At 37.8% G+C, this 26,242-nt stretch overlaps 1 protein-coding gene across 6 annotated transcripts in view; it reads left to right on the forward strand.

Moving 5' to 3' along the window:
• evi5.L (ecotropic viral integration site 5 L homeolog) overlaps window positions 1-26,242 on the forward strand; it is a 106,201-nt gene that overhangs the window by 40,641 nt on the left and 39,318 nt on the right. For 2 of the 6 annotated variants that reach the window (XM_041590537.1, XM_018258571.2), the window contains exons 4-14: window positions 6,624-6,816; window positions 8,086-8,310; window positions 9,636-9,710; window positions 10,788-10,913; window positions 12,187-12,330; window positions 15,170-15,259; window positions 16,955-17,052; window positions 17,552-17,612; window positions 18,434-18,487; window positions 24,174-24,206; window positions 24,735-24,881. In XM_041590537.1, the coding sequence (XP_041446471.1) occupies window positions 6,624-6,816; window positions 8,086-8,310; window positions 9,636-9,710; window positions 10,788-10,913; window positions 12,187-12,330; window positions 15,170-15,259; window positions 16,955-17,052; window positions 17,552-17,612; window positions 18,434-18,487; window positions 24,174-24,206; window positions 24,735-24,881 (1,246 nt within the window). Of the gene's footprint in view, window positions 1-3,927; window positions 4,330-6,623; window positions 6,817-8,085; window positions 8,311-9,635; window positions 9,711-10,787; window positions 10,914-12,186; window positions 12,331-15,169; window positions 15,260-16,954; window positions 17,053-17,551; window positions 17,613-18,433; window positions 18,488-24,173; window positions 24,207-24,734; window positions 24,882-26,242 lie in introns of those variants that run through there. The other 4 variants (XM_041590536.1, XM_018258572.2, XM_018258573.2 and 1 more) reach the window with 4 other exon arrangements.

Consider the following 26,242-nt stretch of genomic DNA (forward strand, 5'->3'; position numbering starts at 1 on the left):
GTACATCTTATGATTTTTCGGCCGACATCTGTCGGGAAATTGATCGGCCAGGTCAAAAAATCTTTGTCGGTCCCAGTGCAATCTATCTATGTTTGCAGGGCCAAGCAGGCAGCTCCCCTTTGTTTTCCTGGCAAATTGGTCTTTTTAGTTGATGGTCAATTCGTACAATCGTACAATCATTCCGAGAAGATCGTGGTCTCACGATCAGGATCTGATCTTTTAAAAATCTCAACAGCTAAGGCCAGCTTAAGTCAAGTGACTGAGGGATATTTTAAAAACTTCAGTTGCTTTTCATCAAGTAGCTCATGGTGGCTTTTTATGTATATTAAGGATCATTGCATTCAGATCCCCTTTGTAGCTTTATCTTCTTGGCTGTTTCACATTAGCCTTCCTGCCAGGAAGAATGCAGATCACCGGCGGGATGGCGATTCGTATTCTTGCTAGCTGGAAGGCATTTTGGGGGAGATTAGTCGCCCGCAGTAGGGAAGATTTATAGCAGGTGACTAAATCTCTCCTTGTGCCACCACCCTAAGGGTAAGGGCACACCTGACGATTCGGGAAGATTTAGTCGGCTGCCGACTAATCGCCTCTTCTTTGGGGCGACTAATCTCCCCGCACGGCTTCCCACTGTCTTCCGCCAGCTATAATGAAAAATCGCCTATTCTGAAGTCACCCGAAGTTTCCTTGTGAGGCAACTTAAAGGAAAACTATACCCCCCAAACAATGTAGGTTTCTATTAAAAGATACTGAGTAAAACAGCTCATGTGTAAAACCCTGCTTCATGTAAATGAACCATTATCATAATAATATACTTTTTTAGTAGTATGTGCCATTGGGTAATCATAAATCGAAAATTGCCATTTTAAAAAATAAGGGCCGCCCCCTGAGATCGTAAGATTCACTGTGCACACATACAAACCGCATGTAAGGTCACATGAGCCAATTAACAGACAGAGTTCTGCTTTTTGCTTCCTCACTTCTTCCTGTTACAGTTAGTGTTGTAGTATTTCTGGTCAGGTGATCTCTGAGGCAGCACAGATAGAGTCACGAAATGGTGGTTCAAGGCAAGAGATGTAAAAGGGCAATATTTATGTAAATATATATTCCAGTTTGGTAAGATTCTTTAATATGTCATTCAATTTGATATAAACTGTTGCTTAAGTATTCATTTTGGGGGTATAGTTTTCCTTAAAAGATCTTAACCTTACCCATTACTTTCATGTTTTGCTGACATTACTAATAGTGGAGATTTTTTATGGCCTTCTCCTGGTTTTATAGGCATTTTCAGAGCCTGATTTTCGAGTGACCATCCAAATTTTGGTGTGTCGGAGATGTGATTAAGTTTTACAAAAATCAAAGAGGGAATGCTGAAGATTAACTTGATTATCTCATACACAGATGGTTTAATTGATTAGAAAGTTTCTTCTTTACATGAGACAAATCTCATGTTCAATTTCCATTTTTGTGATCGTTAAATATTTTGTTGTTGTTGATATTGTATTCACTCTCCTTAATTATAGATGATTCTGGGTACATTTACTTGTTCAGGCCGACCACCGATTTGGCAAATCATAGGAAAAACTGTTAAGCAAATTAGCCAATGGAAGCCCATTAGTCATTTGCCTGATGATTGTGTAAATGCACTAAGTATTATTGGAAACAAAGGAAAGTTGTGCTCACCACTATTTTTTAAAACCATTAGGCGGGGGTGCAATGAGGCTGTGACCACAAAATACATATAGACAAATACAAGAGTCCTCTGCACTCAACCCATTATCAATATATTTAAGACAGAGACATTTTGTTCATACTGCTACTAAAAAATGCCTTACCCTTTAAACAAAACAGGGATTGATTGTCCATATATTGCAATATATTTAAGCTGGCTAACTACGTCAAAGTCATCCCATATCTGGCCAGTCCTACGCTTAATTCTGATTCATTAAAAATTCTATTGCTTCATTATACATTTTACAAAGGGACTAGGTTTTACCTGCAACTTACTATATTTTTGACTATATGTATTTTGTGGTCACAGCCTCATTGCACCCCGCCAAATGGTTTTAAAAAATAGTGGTGAGCACAACTTTCCCTTGTTTGTTATAGTTTATACAGGAGCAGTGACCAGCTCCATGTTGTAGCTCCCACCCTTCCCAGCTATAGTCAGGTGATCCCACTGGTGTCTAATAAAAGGGCAGCCAAGTATGGAGGTTTACTTTGAAAGCAGCTAGTAAGTTGCAGGTAAAACCTAGTCCCTTTGTAAAATGTATAATGAAGCAATAGAATTCTTAATTAATCAGATGAAAATTAAGCGTAGGACTGGCCAGATATGGGATGACTTTGACGTACTTGGCCAGCTTAAATATATTGCAATATATGGACAAACAGTCCCTGTTTTGTTTAAAGGGTAAGGCATTTTTTAGTAGCAGTATGCACAAAATGTCGCTGTCTTAAATATATTGATAATGGGTTGAGTGCAGAGGACTCTTGTGTTTGACTAAGTATTATTGGCCCAATCAGTTTAGAAGTTTGGTGGAAAACAAGCCAATTAATCAGCCGTATGTCAGCTTTATGTGGAATTTTAGAAAGGTCACTCTTACAATGACTAAGGTCTTGTCCCAAAAGTATAAATGTGGCTTGTCTTTAGCAGACACTTGGCAGCATTTATTCCTGAAGTGTGAAGTGTAAGTATTAATTGTGTAGTTAGCTTTTATTATGATGTAGACTATGATATTCTAAGACCATTTGATCTTAATTTTTTATGGTTTTTCGGTTATTTTGCTTTTTGTTCAATCTCTGTCCAGTGTGGTATTTCAACAATCTGTTAGCTAGGGTCTTATTTAAAGGGATCCTGTCATCAGAAAACATGTTTTTTTTTTCAAAACACATCAGTTAATAATGCTACAGCAGACTTCTGCACTGAAATCCATTTCTCAAAAGTGCAAACAGATTTTTTTATATTCAATTTTGAAATCTGACATAGGGCTAGACATTTTGTCAACTTCCCAGCTGCCCCTGTTCATGTGACTTGTGCCTGCACTTTAGGAGAGAAATGCTTTCTGGCAGGCTGCTGTTTTTCCTTCTCAATGTAACTGAATGTGTCTCAGTGGGACATGGGTTTTTACTATTGAGTGTTGTTCTTAGATCTACCAGGCAGCTGTTATTTGTGTTAGGGAGCTGCTATCTGGTTACCTTCCCATTTTTCTTTTTTTTGGCTACTGGGGGGAAAGGGAGGGGGGTGACTCCAACTTGCAGTAAAGAGTGATTGAAGTTTATCAGAGCCTAAGTCACATGACTTGGGGCAGTTGGGAAATTGACAATATGTCTAGCCCCATGTCAGATTTTGAAAAAAACAAAACTGTTTGCTCTTTTGAGAAATGGATTTCAGTGCAGAATTCTGCTGGAGCAGCACTATTAACTGATTCATTTTGAAAACATTTTTTTTTCCCATGACAGTATCCCTTTAACCTAGCAAGATGATAATATGAATAGGAGAGAACCTGCATCAAAAGACATGTAGTAAAAACGAACAACAGCAATACAACTGTAGCCTTGCAGAGCAATTTTTGGCTGTTGGGGGTCACTGGCCACCATTTTAAAGCTGGAAAAAAGCAAAAGGCAAATAAAAAAAAAAAATAAGGTAAATAAATAAAAAATCAAACCAGTTTGCAAAATAGCTAGGAACAGGGCCTTTTAGTAAATGTTTACTTATATTTGGACCACCCCTTTAAGCAAGTCCACAACAGCAGTTGAACAGAGAGCCAAACAAAACATCTCCCAACCCGTGCAATGAAAGACTCCTCCCTGCATTCTGTGGCTGCTGGTTGGTGCTGGCACAGCAAGAGGTTACATCCCACAGAGATGCCAATTTCCCAGCAATTATAAGGACTTCTTCCCTATTAATAAATGTTCCTGGGGTGCTGCTAACCTAATGATCTCCCAAACCCCGCCAGCCACTGCATTGTCCCCAGGACCCTCTTTCAACTAAGAATAATAAATGAAAAACCAATGTAAATGATAAAGAAAAATACCTTTACTTCGATAGCCTTAAAAGGCTTTTAGAAGTCACCATGATATTTACAATTATTAGCCTTATAAACTACAGTAGGGGTTATTTTGTCCTATAAATTCTATTTTTCATGTTTAAAATCATTTCCCCCACCCCCATTAATCAAGAATGGCCCAATCCTTTTCTAGCTATGTTTGCCAAAGGTAAATGATTGCACACTTTGAAAGCAGAACATGGGCAAAGTGTAGCTGGTATGTTACTTGTAATTCTGTATCCCAAAGGAAGACACTGCTGAAAATGTCAACAATTAACCTATTAAGGTAAGGTTTGCTTTTTCTGTATCAATAAAGTTTCAATTTGTAAACCTATTTCTACAGTGAATTGTTTGTTAGTACATTCCTCTGACTTGACAACTTTTTTTTTTAAAATTCATTAAATGCATACATCTCCTGTTTTATAAATTAATAATGATAAGTTAGTTTTGTGTGATAATTACATGGTGTCATTAAGACAATAAAGAGCTTTCAAGACACTATGTATGATTTAGGAGTGATATTGTTTTTCAAATAGTTCTGGAATTATAGCTCATAAAACCATATTTTCATAAATCAATTGTTGTTAATTACCAACTTGTAGTAGAAGTGGTCTTGGTTCTAACATATTTGGTGGCCATTTTTATATTTCAAGTAAAAAAAAAACAAGAGTTAAGCATTGCAGCATTAATGTTACACTATGGGGGGCATGTCTGGTTAAATTAAGGAATATAAATGCAAGTTACAGGGGTGTAACTACCGGGGGAGCAGGGGGTGCAAATGGGCCAGGGCCCGCACCCCTGCAGGGCCCCCCCCGGAAGATAGTGCGTGCTGCAGCCGGCTGGAGTTGGCTGCAGGCGCAGAGAAAAATCTCGCAGACCCCAACAAGTTACGTTACTGGCAAGTTATACACTAAATGGCAGTGTGTTGGGAGTTTCCTTAAATGAGAAGGATCTATGGGTTTTTGTAGTTAACAAGTTGCCGAATTCTGGCAGTGTCATAATGTGGCTACTAAGCAAATAAAGTTCTGTCTTGCATAAAAAAGGGCATTAACTCAAGGGATGAAAACATAATTATGCCTTTTTATAGGTCCCTGGTAAGGCTTATCTGGAGTATGCAGTGCAGTTTTGGACTCCAGTCCTTAAGAGGGATATAAATGAGCTGGAGAGAATGCAGAGACGTGCAACTAAATTGGTTAGAGGGACGGAAGACTTAAATTATGAGGGTAGACTTTCCAGGTTGGGGTTGTCTACTCTGGAAAAAGGTGCTTGCGAGGGGACATGATTACACTTTACAAGTACATTAGTGGACATTATAGTCAAATAGCAGGGGACCTTTTTACCCATAAAGTGGATCACCGTACCAGAGGCCACCCCTTTAGACTAGAAGAAAAGAACTTTCATTTGAAGCAACGTAGGGGGTTCTTCACAGTCAGGACAGTGAGGTTGTGGAATGCACTGCCGGTTGATGTTGTGATGGCTGATTCAGTTAATGCCTTTAAGAATGGCTTGGATGATTTTTTGGACAGACATAATATCAAAGGCTATTATGATACTAAACTCTATAGTTAGTATAGGTATGGGTATATAGAATTTATGTGAAGGTATGGAGGGGTGTGTGTGGGTACTGAGTTTTCATTTGGAGGGATTTAACTTGATGGACTATGTCTTTTTTCAACCCGAATTAACTATGTAAAAACATTACTTGAAATCACGTCGCTTTAATTTCCAAAGTTGCCTCACAACTTTTTCATTTTAGCAGGGGGAAGGCAGTTCAGGGAGATTGTTGCCCCGCAGAAGAGGCGATTAGTCACCAGGCGACTAAATCTCCCCGAATCTGTCCGTGTGCCCCTGCCCTTAGCAGTTTGGATAGTTTTGAGAATGTGGTAAGAGGGATTAGAGCCTAAACTTAGAGTTCATAGAATGTTAACATTTCCAGTTCAGGCATTTGTAGTTGTTGGGATAAACGGCTTGTGTAAATAGCAATGTTCAAGGACAGTGTATAATAGACACAAGGTAAACATGACTTTCTCTCTCTTTACTGCACTTTGCCTTCCCGAGGGATCACTTCCTCTGTTCCGCTGTCTGTTTTTCTGCTTTGAATCAAAGCACTTTGTTTTCACATTATTTGTTATTGACTCGTCCGTGCATATACAGTGGTAAACGACAATATTTTTGGGAAAAGCTTCTTGTTCATTTAGAGTTATTTATTTTCTGGGATTATCATCATATTGTTTACTTTAACAGTGACGTGTATTTTAGCCCCAGTACTCTGAATGTGAATGAACAGGCAGCTCTCAGAGCATATACATGTTTGGGGCTATTACTCAACAACTGGAAACATTGCTGTTTTTGATGAAAATATTTATTCTCTAAATGGTGTGAGCGAGAAACTTGACCAGAACAATGAAACCTTTTCATTGTATTTAATGTTAACATATGCAGTTCTTATTCTGTATGCAGGTCAAGGCATTACTCTAAGGGAAATAATACAGACTCTTGGAAGTCATCCAGAGTGCTGTTAGAATGAGGAACGTTACATCCTCAGTCTAATGTTAACCTGCTGCTTGATTTCATTTCCAGGCTCCTGGAGATAGACAGTAAATCCTTACGCTCTGTTAATGGATCAAGAAGAAACAGCGGTTCCTCTTTGGTTTCAAGCTCTTCTGCCTCCAGCAATCTCAGCCATCATCAGGAAGAAGATTCATGGTTGCTCTGGGGTCGGATTGTTAATGAATGGGAGGAAGCATACAAAAAAAAAGAAAAGCAAATAAAGGTATTCATCTGTCCAAACCATTTCCATTCACCCTTTTTTTTTAGTAGGGAAAAAAATAAGGACATAAAAGCCAATACATGCCAGGTGTTGTTGAACTACAGCTGTGAGAAAGATTGCTGAAAATTGTTGTCAGGGGCATAACAGTAGTATGAAGATAATCTGGAAAAAAAAATGTGGAAGCAAATCCATATTCACCCCAAATCAAAAGGTCACTTACCTTCAATTCGTTAATATACATATAAGAAAAACCCCAGACAAATTAAACTTTAAAATAGCAAAGTCTTTATTAAGAAATAACTTACCGAAACTCCGCTTGCGTTCCTCTTCAGAAAGCGATCAGGCGATCCATCATGCGACTTTAGATTTCTCCTCCCTGGCTATCTCCTATAAGGTAGGCAGGGAGGAGAAATCGAGCGCCACATGATGGATCGCCTGATCGCTTTCCGCAAGCAGAGTTTTAGGGTTTCTTAATAAAGACTTTGCGATTTTAAAGTTTAATTTGTCTTGGTGTTTTTTTCGATGTAAACGAAGGAATTTTTAAAAAATTATTTTTGATGTTACTGGTCCTTTAATAGTGAATATTGCTGCTCCAGCATAATTCTGCATTGAAAATTTGTTTCTCAAAAGAGCAAACAGATTTTTTTTTATATTTAATTTTTAAATCTGACATGGGGCTAGACATATCGTCAGTTTCCCAGCTGCCCCTAGTCATATGACTTTGATAAACTTCAGTCACTCTTTACTGCTGTATCATCCCCCTTCCGCCCCACCCCCAGTAGCCTAACAACATTGCAATGGGAATGTAACCAGATAACAGCTCCCTAACACAAGATAACAGCTCCCTGGTAGATCTAAGAGCAGCACTCAATAGTAAAAACCAGGTCCCACTGTGACACATTCTGTTACATTGAGTAGGAGAAACAACAGCCTGCTAGAAAGAAGTTCCATCCTAAAGTGCTGGCTTTTTCTGAAAGCACATGGCTAGGCAAAATGACCTAAGATGTCTGCCTACACACCAATATTACAACTTAAAAAAAAAAAAACACTTGGTTCAGGAATGGAATTTTATGTTGTAGAGTGAATTATTTGCAGTGTAGACAATGTAATTTAGAAATAAAAACGACATCATAAAAATCATGACAGAATCCCTTTAAGATGTGAGTCCAACCTCTGCCACTGCAACAAGCCCCCCCAATGTTTCCAGCCCCACATTTTGGGAATCACTAGCTGCCAAAGCACAATGTAATACTAACTTGTTCTCCTTTGTAGGAACTGGTTAGAAAAGGAATACCTCACCACTTCAGAGCAATAGTGTGGCAACTACTATGCAATGCTCAGGATATGCCTATCAAAGATCAGTATTGCGATCTTTTAAAGATGACTTCACCTTGTGAAAAACTCATTAGAAGGGACATTGCCAGGACTTATCCAGAACATGACTTCTTTAAAGAAAAGGACAGCTTGGGACAAGAAGTTTTATTTAATGTTATGAAGGTGAGTACATACTGTTCTGGGGTTTTATTTTCCATAATGCTCACCGTTTGATTAGACTATACAGAACAGTGTATACTAGATTTCTTAAAATGTCACAGGAAGAATTTTTACTAAGCTTTTCCATTTCATATATATATATTCTAAAAAAATGAATTGACCAACTGAACCTCCTGATGTTGCTCTTTTCATTTAGCGCTGGAGCTTTCATCAGTACAGTGTGCATCAGACATGGTGGTACAAGTGCTTTGCAACTCTTGCACTTCTGACGCCCCCCCCCCATAGTTTATATTATGAAAACACATGGAAATCTGTAACTGGAAGAAACATGTTTCCCATTGAATTGAAACTGGCCCTTTGAATAGTTTTGTGTAGAAAGATACACATCAATAAGAGGCCCATTTATCAAAGTCTGACTTTATCTCATCATTTTCTGAAAACTACTCCGACTAAATTCGCATGGGTTTTTTCCCCTTATTTATCAATACATGTTCCCGGAAATTTGCTGTGCGAGATAAAACCCGAATAAATCGTAAGAAAAAACAAATCGTACAAATGTTTCAGATTTTCCACCCTGAAACTCAGAATTTTTGTCCGAAAGCCACAAAAACTTCGGATTATTGCACAAAACCCAGCAATATATCTGCGGGACTTCTCCTGTTGACTTCTATGAAACCTCAGCAGGTCAGAGATGCCAGATTTTCAGATTCTGACTCCATCCTTGGGGTATAATAAATTACAAAAAGTTTGAGTTTTTTCCCCCCACTAAATATTCGGATTTTATAGTAAAAACAAAAACCAGAATTTTCAGGTTTTTGGCATTCAGACTTAAACAACCCCCTAAATGTTATTTTCAGGGGGCTATCCAGAAAATGTGGTGTAGCTTTCATTTTTGTTTAGGACGTCTTATATTCTGTCCAGTACTTGTTTCTTCTTGTAACTCATGTGTATTGACAGACAAAACCATTCTAATAGTTTCAGTGACTTGTGTTTATACATGAGGAATCTGCCATTGCTGTCCAGTGCTGTGTTCATAGTTCTTGCAGTTGTTTGGTTGTATTCATTACTTGCCATCTGCTGTGGATTAAAATGTGGTTTGAAATGGAATAATTATTTATTGTATTTCCCAGAATTGTTTTTGGATTAAATGGATCCTGGAAGTGCCACAGAATAAGCATAAATGTGTCCTTTCACCTGATAACATCATTGTCACATTTGATTAGTGCTTGAGCTTGATCTGAAAGAAGCGACAGTGTGCTGTTACGTCTAGGTTGCTTTCTTTTTTCCCAGATTTAAACAAAACCCTTTGATATACTTTTTCCTTACAGGCTTATTCCTTGGTAGATCGCGAAGTTGGCTACTGCCAAGGGAGTGCTTTTATCGTTGGCCTTCTTCTTATGCAGGCAAGTAAATTTATTTGGAACACAGTACAACATGGTATGGTTAATCTTACGTTTAACAGAATATAATTGCTGGGGAAACTAACTACTCTGTATTCTTGAAATTAAAATCTGCCTTTTGAGAAAACAGATGGTTTATAGTAGAATGCTATTTGTCTTATTCCTCCTTTTATTTTTTTTCAAAATGTTTTTTTTATTTTGTTTTGCTCCACAAATGATTTTGTTGTTCATAAGTTCTGAAATACACCAGCTGCCCTATGAAGACATATTACCGGTAATGGCAATTTTGGGTTTATTAATTTAAGGTTGTGTTATTTCTATCTTTCAGTTATGTCAGACAGGATATAATTGTCTGTGCTTTAAACTCAAATAATTTGTTTTTCTAGTCAATTGGTTTTATCAGTCTCTCTTTGCCATAACATTCTTGCTGCTATGCAACATCCTTAACTAGTCTTTCTTTTTTACTGGTACCTGGTTCACAGTTCACAGTGCAGTCCTTGTAGTATTCGTTATATCGGTTTATTTCTGAAGCATTCCCTCATTTTAAAATTCAAAATGGTTCACTGCTTCTATTATTACATTATGGTATGTTAGAATATTTTTTTCAGTGTCCAACTTATGCTCGAAATGTATCCGTTTCGGAGGCACATTTTCTATAGAAAGTAACATTGTATAATAATGTAATATTATTGTAATAATAACTATACATTTCTATAGTGTCCTAATTTGGTCAGAAATATATCAGCTCATATCTTGGGGCTTTGTGTGGCTTATTTATATGATTTTAATGCAGTGATTCAATAAGTAATTGGGTAAAACATATGGCTACAGCTGGCTGCTAGTTAGATTTTGATCTAAGCCATCATATTGCACCCTGAAACTCTTGACCCAGTTGACGGCCAATATCCGTGTATGACCTGTTTTAGGCATATGTGTCAGTTGTGGCTTATGCCGATCTCTGTCTCTTTTTAGAGATGCTTGGCTTAAGTTGCTAATTTTGCATTTTGCATTGTCTGCTGATATAACACATGAGGGATATGAAATGCTATAACTGCTGTTTTTGTCCTTATTCATACATAGATGCCAGAAGAGGAAGCTTTTTGTGTTTTTGTTAAATTAATGCAAGACTATCGCCTTCGAGAACTCTTTAAACCCAGCATGGCAGAACTAGGTCTGTGCATGTATCAGTTTGAGTGTATGATACAGGTGAGTAGACTACCTTTGTTGCTTTTGGGACTCTGTGCATATATTTTTCTAGCTGATCTAAATTACATTCTTTTTGGGTTCCAAAAATTGTAAAAAATGTTCCCGTATCCCTATTCATAGGACTCCTGCATGGGTTCTGCATTTGAAACCCTAGTGGAGGGGGTTTATAACCTTCCATGATCTGAAAATATCCTGTAATCGGTTATGTCACTTATGACATTGGCAGGAACAGCCCACAGTTTCCTCTTAGTCTGTACAGAGATGTAGCGAGAAGCTATGCCAGTGTTTGTATTTTCCTGTATTTAACGCGATTTAGCAGAGACAGTTTCTGGTAGATTAGATTATTAGATTAGCCTTTATTTAATAAACTTTAAATAAGTGTGGAGGCAATATTGCAATATGTACTTTCCAGTTATGGGCTTAAGATGTAGCTAAATAAGCAATCCTATTATGTGTATTTCATTCCTGATTTATGCATTAAATATTAGGCAGTTTTCTCCTACGTTACAATTGAGCCCAGAAATGTAGAATCTACAGTGTGTGGCATTCAGATCCCTGACATCCAGGGCAATAGATTCTACATTTGGCAGGTAAGAAGCACATGAAACTGGTTATTTACCTAAAGTGGTAGGACACATTAATAACAATGAATGAACATTTTGGCTGGTAAACCCTTCCCAAACATGGAGTGATAAGGAAGTATGTGTATATATTAAAGGGGTAGGGAGAGAAATCCTTGCAGTCCGGAAATCCACAGATGGGTAGTAAATAAGGGTGCTCACTGCTGAAATAATGTTTTATTGCACTTAACCTCCTTCAACATGGACGAAAGAACTTTAGAAAACATTATTGCCTGCTCCAACATTTTCTGGTGCTTAAATCTTCAAATGTTTTTATCAGTTTACACTGGCATTAATGCAAAGGTATCTGCGGAAGTTTTGATGCCCACGCTGGAGATTAAGTGTAGGCTACAAATCTTAGTCAGGGCCACATGAGAGTCTGACAATCTGCTGCTCTTCCACTTCTGCTCTTGCTCTGCCTGAACCAGGAAGCATTGTTTTGCTGCCGAAATGTGACATTTTGCAATTCACATGGAAATCCCTCCGCAGTTAGAAAGACAAGGGGAGCAGCAGGCCAGCTGAGAATCTGCAATCTTATCCATCGTCTGTCCATAGCCTTTGAACATATTGAAGCAGTAGAGTGCTTCAAAAATGTTCACTTTGTCTTTCCTGTTTTTTTTTTTAATTCTTTCCTCTTCTTTTCATGCCAACAGGAGCAGCTGCCAGAATTGTATGTGCACTTTCAAGCTCAGAGCTTTCACACATCTATGTATGCATCGTCTTGGTTCCTCACTATTTTCCTTACCAGTTTCCCACTACCCATTGCTACAAGAATATTTGATATTTTTATGTCTGAGGTAAGTTTCTGGCTACAGTTAGGGGTGCTAAATTTGCTTTCTGTTTTCTAAACTGAAATGAAAACCAAACGACTCCTGCAACTGTTCTGCTTGTAGAAGCATCAGTAGGAGCCATGTGTATGTCAGTTCTGTGAAACTGAGGCAAAAATGATTTGAATGTACAATGAGCTGTCCTTTTGAAGTTTATTAAAGGCACGCTCATGTTACAGCTACAAACTTTTGGGAGAAAGCAGAGTTTAAGAGGAAGTATTTTTCACTCCTTCCTGTACCCACAAGAGCTACTCAGAACCAAAATTAGTCATGACATAAAAAAAGCTTGCTCTTCACTCTTCTATAAAAAATTACATACATTTTGAAATTGAATAGAGTGTATATGTATTTATAAAATTATGTGTGATGTGTATCAGAAGGAGGCAAAAACCAGGAGACTTTTTTTTTTTTTTTGCAATGTGTAGCTATACACTTTGCCCAAATACACAGTAAGGAGAAGAGTAAAGAGGAAGCTATGCTGCACTGCACCTTTTTCACCTCTTTATTGCTAGACATCCAAGGTACATGGATCCACAACTATGGATTTATTTAATATTGCTAAAATTCTGTTCTTGCAAAATAGTCACCCATAAACTGTAATTAATGGTAATTGTGCAGAATAGTAGATGAGGCGATTATTACTCGAAACTGTAGCAATGATCATTTTCAAGTGATAATTACCAGAGCTGCAGTTGCTCCAGTGGAGTCACTGTGATTACCATTACTGTCTACACAAGGGTACATTTACTCATATTATGGTTTTCTCTTCTGTTTCAAACCCTTTCATATCCCTCTCCATGGTGTTTCTTTAATTATTTAAATGTGGTCAATGCTGCAGTTCCCCCTGTACCCAAACCTTTACCTAATCTTTTTCACTCTTTACACATAATTTGGGGTTTATTTGTTGTCCTGAGCAAACCTTCTTAAAATTAAAAAATAAAAAAAAGTACAAAAATGATGATTTATGTTTCCTTTACTAGAGGCTTAGTTGACCGAACACGCAAGGTGTTATTTTACCTTCCCTTGGTCAATAATTCTGGTTGATACATTGATGGGCATGGACTTCAATGTAAATTTGAATTCAAATGAACTGCCATATAACCTGGATATAGCGACAGTCTTGTGTAGAGATGTGGTGTTACTGACCCCTGCTGGCCTTGGCTAATGATACACCAGTCCCCGTGCTTGCTGGTCATCACAGTTCCTACAGATGGAAGAACAAAAATTGGGTACCCTTATTTTAGAAATAACCACCTTTTCTCGTAGCTATTGGTTGAGGTCTGACAAAGTCAGATAATACAACTGATTGCAAGGAATTTAATTAAAGAAAGAAACCCTGCCAATAGCTGTTATTATATGATTATCAAGTTAAAAGGAAAACGCAATTAGGTATTTGAGCAGTACCTATATGATAAGATAAAGTGCTGTGCAATTGAAATAAAGTGCTAGTGCAACTATTATTCTACTAAATTGATTATCCTAAGTAGCTTGTAGTGGTATGTTGAAAAGATTGGTAAAAATGATTAAATTCTATCAAACTTAGTTCATCTATTAATTAATAATACTACACCAATTCATCCAAGAATTCGCTAATTAATAATTTTATGCCCAGGCTGAGATAATTCAATTAATTTTTCACGACTTACAATTAATTATCAGAATAAAGTGCAGTGCAATAAGTTAGTGTGTATAAACTTGATAATTCATTCGCTAATTAAAAAGGAGTATAAAAAATGACCATAGTTGAGAGTGGGTTAAAATGTCATGTAGTCACAATCCATGAGATAGTTAATAGAAATTGGAAAAGGTAGATGGTGGAGTTGTCCCGTAAACTAGCTGCCTGTTTTTTTCTAGAGCCTAGGACACCACAAAGGTAAGGCAGGACAGGGTAACCGGGGCTGTGGCCTTGGTATTTAACTTGCCATAGTTGTTAAGGAGGCTAAGTAAAAACCCTGTGGCTTTTTAGGGTTACTTAGCCTCCTTTAACAACTAGGGCATAAAATTATTTAATTAATTCATATATACTTAATTAGCTAATTCTTGGATGAATTGGATTAGTATTATTAATTAATAGATGAACTAAGTTTTATAGAATTTAATCATTTTTACCAATCTTTCAACGTATCACTACAAGCTACTTAGGATAATCAATTTAGTAGAATAATAGTTGCACTAGCACTTTATTTCAATTGCACAGCACTTTATCTTATCATATAGGTACTGCTCAAATACCTAATTGTGTTTTCCTTTTAACTTGATAATCATATAATAACAGCTACTGGCGGGGTTTCTTTCTTTAAATTCCTTGCAATCAGTTCCTACAGATGGCTCACATATACAGACAGTGCTTGTAGTCTTATCACTTATTGTATAGAGGTTGAGTTAGCATTCATGGATTTGAAAAATGCCCTTCCCGTATCTGAAAGATACTGGCTCAAAAATAACAAACAATTTTCAATCTTGAAAATATCAAGATTTGCCATTTTACACCTCTATTTTAACATCTGTAGGTGTTTTTTTTTAATTCTCAAATTATTCCACCACAAGTGTAACTCATAGTTTTAACTTAATTATGTAGATAAACATTGCTGTTGTTGTTATTCTATGCAGGGGCTCTTTGGTTATATGTTGCTAGTAAACCTGCTGCAGTGTAACAGAATCAGGTCACTGGCAGCCTGTGCTATACAATTTGCTTTTTATGGCAGGCAAGTGTTTTATCTTACCTTCAAATCTTACACTCTTTACACATAATATTAGAGAACAATGTCTATATTTCCTAAATTAATTGAATTTATGTTGCTTGACTCAGGGGTTGGAGATCGTATTTCGTGCTGGACTCGCTGTTCTTCAGATGAATCAGACAGAGTTAATGCAATTAGATATGGAAGGCATGTTACAGGTAAGGAAGAGTGTGCAGGAAAATATTTTTTACTTCTGTGTCTTCAACAAAACGGACTTTATTTAATGAATGATGCAAATCTAATATAACATTTTGTATAAAATCATTTAGTAACTTATATTCCTTAAGTGGCACTTAAAGGATTAGTTTTTACCAATAGTCAAGGGGTCTATTTATCATGCTGTGTAAAAAAAGTGGAGTGAAACATTACCAGTGATGTTGCTCATAGCAACCAATCAGATCTTCGCTTTTGTTTTCTAATGTTGATATCTAGTTGCTGATTGGTTGCTCTGGGCAACATCACCAGTAATGTTTCACTCCATGGCCACCATCACTGTTTGTACTCCATCTGATCTTAACAATCTAGGGTTCTATACAAGTGAGAGTCTGCCGGTGATAGTTGCCTGACCTGTGAGTGCATGGCATGGTTCATACCAGTACCATTGCTTGGGCGCCAAAACACTGGGTACCCCCATGTGGGCTTTTACACTAAACCTTGATGGCCTGTGTTCTTTTAGTAACCTACCAATATTCCTTAAAGGGATACTGTCATGGAAAATTTTTTTGTTTTTTTCCCCCAAAACGCATCCGTTAATGCTAGTGCTGCTCCAGCAGAATTCTGCACTTAAATCCCTTTTTCAAAAGAGCAAACTGATTTTTTTAATATCTAATTTTGAAATCTGACACGGGGCTAGACATATTGCCAGATTCCCCCAGTCATGGGACTTGTCATCTGATTAACTTCAGTCACTCTTTACTGCTGCACTGCAAGTTGGAGTGATATCACATCCCTCCCTCCTTCCCCACCTCTCCCATTAGCCCAACAATGGGAAGGTAACCAGATAACCGCTCCCTGATACAAGATAACAGCTCCCTGGTAGATATAAGAACATAACTTAGTAGTAAAAATCCAGGTCCCACTGTGACACATTTAGTTAAATTGAGGAGAAACAACAGCCTGTCAGAAAGCAGTTTGGTAGAGTGAATTATTTGCAGTATAAACAGTGTAATTTAGAAATAAAAACGACACCATAAAAATCATGAAAGAAAAGGACAGGAAAACACATTTATATAAATTCGGCTCCCTCCAGAGGCCTTCCTCTCGAAATGCACCTAACCCAGCTCCCAATATTGCCCTGTTTGCTGTACCTGTGACTAAAGTGCAGAGAAGCATAGTGGGGTTGGCGGCACGGGGGCTACCTTATAGACATAGGGGTTATTGGTTTTAAAAAGACAAACACAAACTGCATGGTTTATTATGAGAAATTTTAATCGTAGGGGACATATATTGTACTTATGAACTTGCTATATACCATGCGATCTGCATTGTAAAATATGGCTCCAAAAATACCCTGGCAATTTTAGGATCTTTTTGTTGGAGCTCAGCTCTAGCCCTCTCTCCTCTGTGTCAGAGTTCAAATTACCAATAGGTTTCCCCTTCCACATTTTTTTTTAACTTGTGAGTAAAACAATAGGGCTTTTGCTGAACATACTTTTTGCTTATTTTTTTTAACTCGTGTTGCAGAGGAGGTATATGCTATTGTGATACATTTCAATTTCTTATGAAAACAGTTTGATCACTGTCATTGCTAAATAAGGTTGCATTTTAAAACAGAACTGTGTATGAGAATTTTAAAAAATGATTCACTTCTTGGTGATGGATTTAAGGCCTAAACCACAATGTTATTCTTTCAGCACTTTCAAAAAGTCATTCCACACCAGTTTGATGGGGGACCTGAAAAATTAATCCAAGCTGCTTATCAAGTCAAATACAATGCAAAAAAGATGAAAAAGTAAGCATTTGATCAATTACCTTTAATGTTCCTCTCTGTGGTGGTAGAGTTTATTATTTGTTGAAATACAATTTTATAAAGCCAGTTACTGTTTTTAAAATGGATTAATAGATAGATGATGGGTACATGTTGGATCTAGGTTACAGCACAGCAGCCCTAAGCCCTAACAGTATGCCGTAATGAAGGCTTTAGTTCCCCTTTAAAAGGGGCAATTCACATACAGACTATAAACAAACCACATGCATTTCTTATTCACATACAGGCTATAAACAAACCACATACATTTCTTAAAGGATAAGTAAACTTTTAAAATAAGTGGATGTAGGGGCAAATGAACAAAACTCCTGCCTAGGAGCTCAACTTAACAATTAAGGGTTGACTAGCAGAATCCCATATATCATTTCAATGAGATTCTTTTTTTTTTATCTTATTAAATCTTGTTTCCTTTATATTTCCTGTGTGTGTGTAAATGCTTCCTGTTGCTCTTCAATATTTCCAGGTTAGAAAAGGAGTACACTACAATAAAAACAAAAGAGCTGGAAGAGCAAGTTGAAATCAAAGTAAGAAAGCTGACGTGATTAATATTTTGTTAAACTTTGTGCTTATTTTATCACTTTGTGTGTATTTTTAACTGATGGCTTTTAAATACCTAAGTGCATAGATAACCATGGTGATGAGTAATATCTTATAAAGTGCCCAAAGAGTATTATATATATTTATATAAGATGCACGAAAAGGATAGTAGTCCTGCCATAAGACCAAAATTGGCTTTTTATAACTTCTGTTATGCCTCTCTATCATAGATATATTTTAATTCACATTTATGTACTTCTGATTAACAATTGGCAGTGTTTGCTGTTGCCAACTATATCTATCCATGCACATATTTTTTAAACTGCAATTAGATTATATTTTTTATCCTTGATCTTTTGTTTTTTTCATTCATTCTTCTGATTAATCTTTTTGAGCACTTAAAATCCTATACTGGGTTACAGCCAGAATCTCGGCTATCGTACTGATGTGCAAAACCTGTACGGTTACATGTCTAAGATTAGATGCTTGAAAAACACTAGGCTAAATAAATAAGCAAATAATATATCATATTTGAGGAAATAATGTTTCCCATGCACATGGGTGTTGAGCTCACCCAACTTATAAATACAAGGGGCATCTCATATCAAACACATGTATTTGCTGTGGCACGTTCTCACCAGTATTACCATTAGACCTTTTAAATAGGCAAAAAGAGAAAATCACCTCAGTCTGTAACCTGTACTTCAGGGAAAAAAAACTGCTCAATAAAGGCGTTCCCCTTTAAATGGCAGCTTCTTGGTTGGTACGCCATAACTGCTGTGATTTCATATTGTTTGTTTTATTCCAGAGATTGCGCACAGAGAACAGGTTACTGAAACAGCGAATAGAAACACTGGAGAAAGTAAGGACTATTTAAAACTATATTTCAGCTCTGTTACGTCACCACACCCACTGCAGGTTACGCAATGTCTGACTGGGAACAATACAGTACTTTTGGCTTGCTTTGTAATAACTTAGACTGTTATTAAAATAAACGATTACCTGGCTTGCTCTGCAGTTAGAGAATTTGTGTATACTTCTGCTAATTATTTTTCTTGCATTTTTACAGGCACATTAACATATACTTTTTTAGTTATTCTTTTACTTGCTGACCTTTAGGGCAGAGACACATGTGACAATTTGGGGAGATTAGTCACCTGGCGACAAATCTCCTCTTCTTTGTGGCGACTAATCCCCCTGAACTGCCTCCCGCCTTCCCGCCAGCTAGAATGAAAATCTCCGGAGGGATGGCACACAGAGTGCTTCATTTTCCGAAGTCGCCCTAAGTTGCCTCACGAGGAAATTTCAGGTGACTAATCTCCCGAATTGCCGCATGTGTCTCTGCCCTTAGGGATTTATTTCCTGGGCAATTTAGCACTTATCCAGAGGTCCAACTCACTCACTGTTTGTTTGTTTTTGCCAATCTGGGTTGAATGTAGACAGTGGTTTTCCGATAATTGTATGTAGTGTAGGTTACTTTTTACAATTTACAATTTTGGTCCTGAACAAAGAGAAATCCTCTGTTTTAATAAGAACTGTACCTTCTTTCATTTGTGGTAAGCTGACTAAAATGAAAGTGTTTACAGTGGTGGCCTTTAGTCTTTTGGTTTCCAGCTGTTGCTGAACAACTTAAAATTATAGTTCAGCAAGAGATGAAAAGCTCAAGATTGAAAACCCTCATTCTTATTTTAGTACTTAGAGAGAATTGAAATGCCAGTCCTACTCAAAAGTAAAGTAACACCATAAAATGTAGACTTTATGTCCTCTCAGTGTTACATTGCTTCGATTCAGTAGTTGTTTAAACCACTCAACTAAATATAGATGTTTGGTTTAAGGGTAAATAACATTTTTATGCCACCAGCTCTTTAATAATGAAATATGCCCCCTTATCTAATTTTTTTTTAACGTTATTTCTTTGTCTATACCATTTTCCTTGCAGTCTCTGGACAGTGCAAATATGTTTGTTCATTCTGTTTGTACTTGTATGTATTTCCATTGCATATAGTCAGGTCAGCAAACATGTGTGGGTTGCCATTCTTTCTTTATTGTACTGTCATTCTTGCATATTTTCTGTGCATACTACATGGGCTGTAGTATATGTTCTCAACTTGGGGGATTGATTGAGCTGATCTTATTGTTCTACTGGGGCCCACGTACACCCATCACTTTCATGCGCAATTCTGCCGAGTGGTCAACCAGTGTCTCCTGAAAGCGTGTGTATAAGCTTGTACTATAAATCTAGCTTTGTACTGTAAAAAAAGGGTTGTTCACCTTTCAACACTTTTTTCAGTTCAGTTGGTTTCAGATAGTTCACCAGAAATAGACTTTTTTCCCAGTTACTTTTTATTTTGTATGTGTATCTGTTTTTCTAATATTGAAGTGTAAAGTGTAATTTTTCACCTTCTTAAGCAGCTTTGTGTGGGAACTGTAAACTGTTCTAAATTGATACATTTTCTTATCTTTGTCCCTGTTTAGCAGAATCCCTGAGTTTCATGAAGGGCAGAGACGCACGTGGAGATTCGGGGACAAATCGCCTCTTTTTCGGGCGACTAATCTGCCCGCAATGCCTTTCCGCCGGCTTTAGTCCTCGTGAGGCAACTTCAGACGACTTCAGAAAAGAAAGAGCTCAGAGTGCCATCCCGCCGGCGATTTAGATTCTAGCCAGCGGGAAGGCAGTTATGGGAGATTAGTCGCCAGAAGAAGAAGCGATTTATCACGGGGCTACTGAATCTCCCTGATTCTCCACATGTGTCTCTGCCCTAAAGGCAGCTGTTAGAATTGATACAATAGTTGCTAATACTCCAGAGATGCTGCTGAGAAATGTATCAGCTAAATGTTGCAAAATTGTTACAGTTCAGAATCTGCGCCTAAATTACTGAGCTGCCAGACTCAAACACCAGAGACAGGGAACATTAAACTTATGGTTTGGAAAAACAGTAAAAAATAAAAAAGGGAAAGTAATTGGAAAAAAGTCTTTATTTCTGGAAAACAACTCAACTGAAAAAGAGTTTGGAAGGTGCGTTATTTTACTATAATCATACTATACTATTACTATAAGTAATTTAAAGGTGGCTCTTAAGGTTATCCAGTCAATTGGCTACAGAATGAAATCTTGCTTATTGTCATATGTGGCTGCTAATGCATTCATAGGCTATTGAGGGCTACTGGAAGTGAATTTGAAGGAGCTGTGGTCTATCTTACTGAAACAACAACTCCAGAGCAAACTGTAATCTGCTTTGCCAACTTGCCTCCCTTTTAGCACACAATATATATGTCCCTCTTATTTTGCTTCTCTTCAAACTGGACTTTCAAGCCCTTGTTAACAGAGGTTCACTGACCCTAGTAACAAATTGCTGCTTTAGGTTTTGTTGTATTTCATTTATTTTTCTGTATGGGCTCTAATCTGTATTCTTATTTTGTCAGCAGCTGTTTAAAACCAAAAAAAAGTAACCGTTTATGATTCTAACCTTTGTTTTGTTTGATGCTTACTGTTCTTCTCACGTGGGCAATAAAATAACATTATTATCAGTTTGAACGCTAGGTCCATTAAGGCGAATGTCCCATATATTTACATTAGGGAATTATACATGCACTTGTAACTGGAATAAGTTATTTGTGCTACCTAAAGTAAAGTCTGCAGCAGATACTAATGTAATGAACCTAATGAATCTGGGGTTTTTATAATTAAGCCGAGTATAGCATATGTCTGCTGTGGTTCCATTTTTAAGTAGTCACTTCTTAGTGATTCTTTGCTCTGGGGTTCAAGCACACGGGCAGATCCTGGGAGATTTAGTCGTCTGGCGACTAATCACCTCTTCTGCGGGGTGACAATCTCCCCTCGTGAGGCAACTTCGGGCGACTTCGGAAATTGAAGCGCCACGAGTTTATTGACGCTGGTGCTTTGTCATTATAGCAGGAGGCAGGCAGGGTGGAGAGATTGTTGCCCCGCAGAAGAGGCGATTAGTTGCCAGGCGACTAAATCTCCCCAAATCTGCCCATGTGCTTAAACCCTAAATTACACTTAAAACTTTAAAATAATTATTTCCAGCCAACGAAATACACGTCGTTTTGACAAAAGTCCTAATAGGCTTCTGGCCAATTAGAGTAAATGCAAGAATACCCTCTGTGGTGGCCACGGTTGTTAAAGATTGAATATGTATCCATATACTGTAGGAAGCTATAAGGAACAACTTAATATAAACATAGGCTGTCCCAAAAAGTGACTAATACAGAAAAAGATTCAAGTTGCTAGCAGAATGGGATAGAATAATGTATCTGTTTTGTTTTGTTTTTTTTTGCTGAAATACTTTGTATCTGTTGGAGACCTGTTTCCACTCTATGTCAATTAAATAAAAAATCAAATGCACACACTAACCATTGATGTTTGCCCCTCCCATTGCAAAATTCAGTGCTGTAGTTTTGTTCATGTGTTGGCCAGCTATGTGATATACTGTTTGTACTCTGCATTATACTGACAAATCTTGTCTGTGCAGAAATTACATATACATATACATGTTTCTGGTATATAACAAGTAAATGCGCTGTCTCCTCATCTGTATATGTTTTATGTATTTATATTTTCCCAGCCCACATTGCTGTTATTTTGAGTTGTGTGACTGAATTATTTAGTATCACATGACACTTGGGTTGGCTTTTCTTTTATTCATCTGTTAGGAATTCTACATCCAAAAATCAAGTCCAGAAATTAAAAAAAAAAAAAAAAAGAGCAGTGTTGGGTCCTATAAGGTGGTGTTGAGCCCGTTTGCCTGACTACTAGGTGTTCAATTTTAGGGAGCCATGACTGAAGCTTTATCTAATGTGTATATTACTAGAATTTATATTGTGGTTCTGCAATTGAAGCTCATAAAGCAAGTGTCAACTTTGTGCCTGCACTTGGGGGAGCTCCTCCCCAGGCAAAGCAGGATTTGCATTCCTAATGGTTCTCTAACAGACTATATTAAGAATACATGATCATTGCAACGTTCCATGCTGTTGATTTCACTCTGCCCACATCACTATGCCCACTTACTCTTTATTTCTCTAAACACTCTTTGCTTGTGCACGACACTCCTAAGAATCTTGACAGATCATCCTACCTCCTTGGAACTGTCTGTGAAGAATTCTCAAAATGAAAAAAGTGATTATGTCAAATTTGTGTTTTGACTGCCAAAGAAAACCTTTATATGTTGTCAAGTTCAGCCACGTTACTCTGGTTTCTTGTTGTTCAAGTGGACTTGCACTGCTGTATTCTACGGTGAGAGTCACCTGACAAAAGCCTATCCTAGAGCTTAAAGGAGAATTCAACCCTTAACTAAAAAAAACCCTAACCCCCTACCCTACGTAGACCCCCTCCTCCACCCCCATCCTAGCTGCCCCCCGGGAAATAGCCCCTCGGTGCAGATTGAGGGATCACAGTTCACGGCAGCCATCTTCCGGGTCTTCATGTCTTCTTCTAAAGCTTCGGGAATTTGTGTTTATTTCGGCGCATGTGCAATTGTCGCAAACCGGGAAATTGCTCCAACTGCGCATGCACCGATTGGTCAGTCTCTGTCTCAGATTGCTGAAGACCTGGAAGATGGCTGCCGTGAACTGTGATCCGTGAATCTGCACCGAGGGGTAAGGAAAAAGTTAGGGGCATTTCCTTGGGGGGGGCAGCTAGGCTGGGGGGGGGATGAGTGAGGGGTCTCCATAGGGTGGGGGGGGTAGGGTTTTTTAGTTTACGGTTGAATGCTCCTTTAAAGGAACAGTAACATCAAAAAATGAAAGTGTTTTAAAGTAATAAAAATATAATGCAGTGTTGCCCTGCACTGGTAAAACTGGTGTGTTTGCTTCAGAAACACTACTATAGTTTATAAAAATACGCTGCTGTGGAGCAATGGGGGCAGCCATTCAAAGGAGAAAAGGCGCAAGGTTACACAGCAGATAAACTCTGTAGAACATAATGGTCATAATCTATCTGTTATCCACTATTAACCTGCGCCATATAGCCTTTTTCAGCCATTTCTACACAGCAGCTTGTTTATATGAACTATAGTAGTGTTTCTGAAGTAAACAGATCAGTTTTATCAATGCAGGGCCAACAGTACATGATATTTCCATTACTTTAAAAACTTTGACTTTTTGGTGTTAATGTTTCTTTAAGTGATCCTCGCTGGTGGCATAGGAGAGCTGTTTTGGGAGGTCTGTTGCCACATTTTAAGTGAGTGAAAAATGTGGCAGGTAAAATGCCATATAGTGTCTTGTACATTAGGGCACACCAAATACATGATTTTGCCAGAAAAAGAAAAACTGCAACAACAAAACTATAGAGCAGAGTTACTTGAGCATGTGGAGCATTATGAGGCAGTTGGTTTTGTTGCTGTCTGGTTTCCTTGAGTGGAGGCACACCGTGTGCAGTTGCCTTTATGTGCAAATGGATTTCCCAGTTCAAAGGAGGTATTATTACATGCTGCTGTCACACACTTGATTTTTTTTATCGCTATTCACATTGTTTTATTTCATCTTTTGTCTCTTCTGAAATTCCTTTCTGCGTTTTTCCCTTTTTGTAGGAAAGTGCATCCTTGGCAGATAGATTGATCCAGGTATAGTCCTTAAATATTTTACCCCCAGATAACCAAAACCCACTTAACCGGTTCCTTTTGGGGTGATGCATGCCATAGTTTACATGCATCCATTTAATTAAATACCCAAAGTCCGAGCCTTGTTTTAGTTTTAATTATGACCTAAAGTTAAAACTGCACGCTGCTTTAATCTAGCGTTTAACCCCTTTGACCATATAGATTAAGAATTTTGCCAAAACCTTTGTTTAAATAAACAAATCTTCTTCTTACCAATGTTCTAAACTAATGACATTGCATGCTCCAGCTTACTCATTGTGCATGTGTACTAAATCCTAATTGGAATGCCAACCTTCATTCTGCTTGCTCCATGTTAATTTCCCCCAACCATTTCCAGGAATATGGTTGTCTGTCATAACTTTAAATGTGAATGCTCCCGGGGAGTCTAATCTTATAATCTGCCGTTGGGCACAAGTTCACAGTTAAACACAGCAAAGAGGCTTTCTTTGCATCTAACTTGAATTGCTCAAAACCTTAAAATTATGTCCAAAGGGACAAGTGACAAGGGCCCAGGAGGCAGAGGAAAACTACCTTATAAAACGGGAGCTGGCCACCATCAAACAGCAAAGTGATGAGACCAGCACTAAGCTGGAGCAGGCTCATCATACCATCAGCGAGCTCCAGCATCAGCGGCAATTGGTAAGATGCCTGGCACCACTTTCTCATGTGTTTTAATGACTTTTATATCTGTTCTTCTTTTTTAAATGCCAGTGCCTTCTCTTAGTTTACCCGAACTGCGATGATGACTCAATATTTTGTTATTTAAAAGATTAATCTTGTATAAAACCTTAACTGTATTTAGTTGATTAAGAGCTTTGTGTTTGACTTGATTGTATGTTGAATTGTATTGCTTTTCATAAACGTTTATTTTTGGTTACATAATCAAACTTGAGTTACAGTGGGTAGAAGCCCGCACCAGGACTTGGGGAGAATGGCACCTGGATTGGTTCTGTGTGTATTGCATACCATGATGCTTCTTGGTTATTATTATTATTTGTCAAAAGTGTCTGACTTGTGACTAACAGGAGAAAGGGAATGTCATTGTTCAAAATACTCAATACAGTTCTATGTGTTTTTATCCTAATATGCTCTTTATAATCATTACACTGCTGCTTGTACAAAGAAAAAATCCATACAATACAGAATTGGAGGGCTGCGCTTAATACACACTTGAACATAAAGCTGGGGGAACGTATCTTTTTTAAATTGGGATGCCTTATAATTGATCTTGTTTTTTACCCGAAGTTAAAGGCAGCCATGCATTATAAACTTAATAATTTGCACCTAAAGGTGGGCATATTGATGAAAGATCCGCTCGTTTGAAGACCTCAACAAACAAGTAGATGTTTCACCTACCTTTAGGTGGGAAATATCTGGCTTATCCGATCGGTTGGATTGTAATTGCTGCTATGCAAGCAGTTGGATCGAGGACATGTCAATGAGTGGATATGGATTTTGGTCCAATGGGAAAATCAAACCTGTCCAATGGATATCTGGCTGATTGTTGGCCAAATTTCAGTCAGGTAGCCTTTTCGGAGTGCCCCATATACAGTCAGTTAAGCTGCCAAATTGGTCTGAAGGGCCTATATTGGCAGCTTAATCTGCCTGTGCATGTCCACCATTAGAACTACTGTGTAGTAGTGTACAACTGGTATTTAGAGAGAGAAGGAAGAGCACCAGATTGAAAGAAGGGGATGAATAACTGGTTGTGTTATAACAAGTCTAGTGTATGTAACACTGTAAGTACTTCACTGCCTTTTCTTTCCATTTAAGTTTAGTCTTCCCTGTTGCAACCTGAAACTAATGGAACACTGATGCTTAGTCTGGTTTGTAGCAAATGAATAGACATTGCATGTCCATCTGCTGTGCTGAATGTCAGGTACAAACAAGCACACTGACCCTTGGGTAGGAACTCACAGCCTAGATATAAAGATGACTTACTATTGTAATCTTGGAGTTTAAGCTAAATTGCATTGTGACTTATGATTATAGAATTCTGC

Source organism: Xenopus laevis, chromosome 4L (assembly GCF_017654675.1).
Source record: "Xenopus laevis strain J_2021 chromosome 4L, Xenopus_laevis_v10.1, whole genome shotgun sequence".
Lineage (NCBI taxonomy): Eukaryota > Metazoa > Chordata > Amphibia > Anura > Pipidae > Xenopus > Xenopus laevis.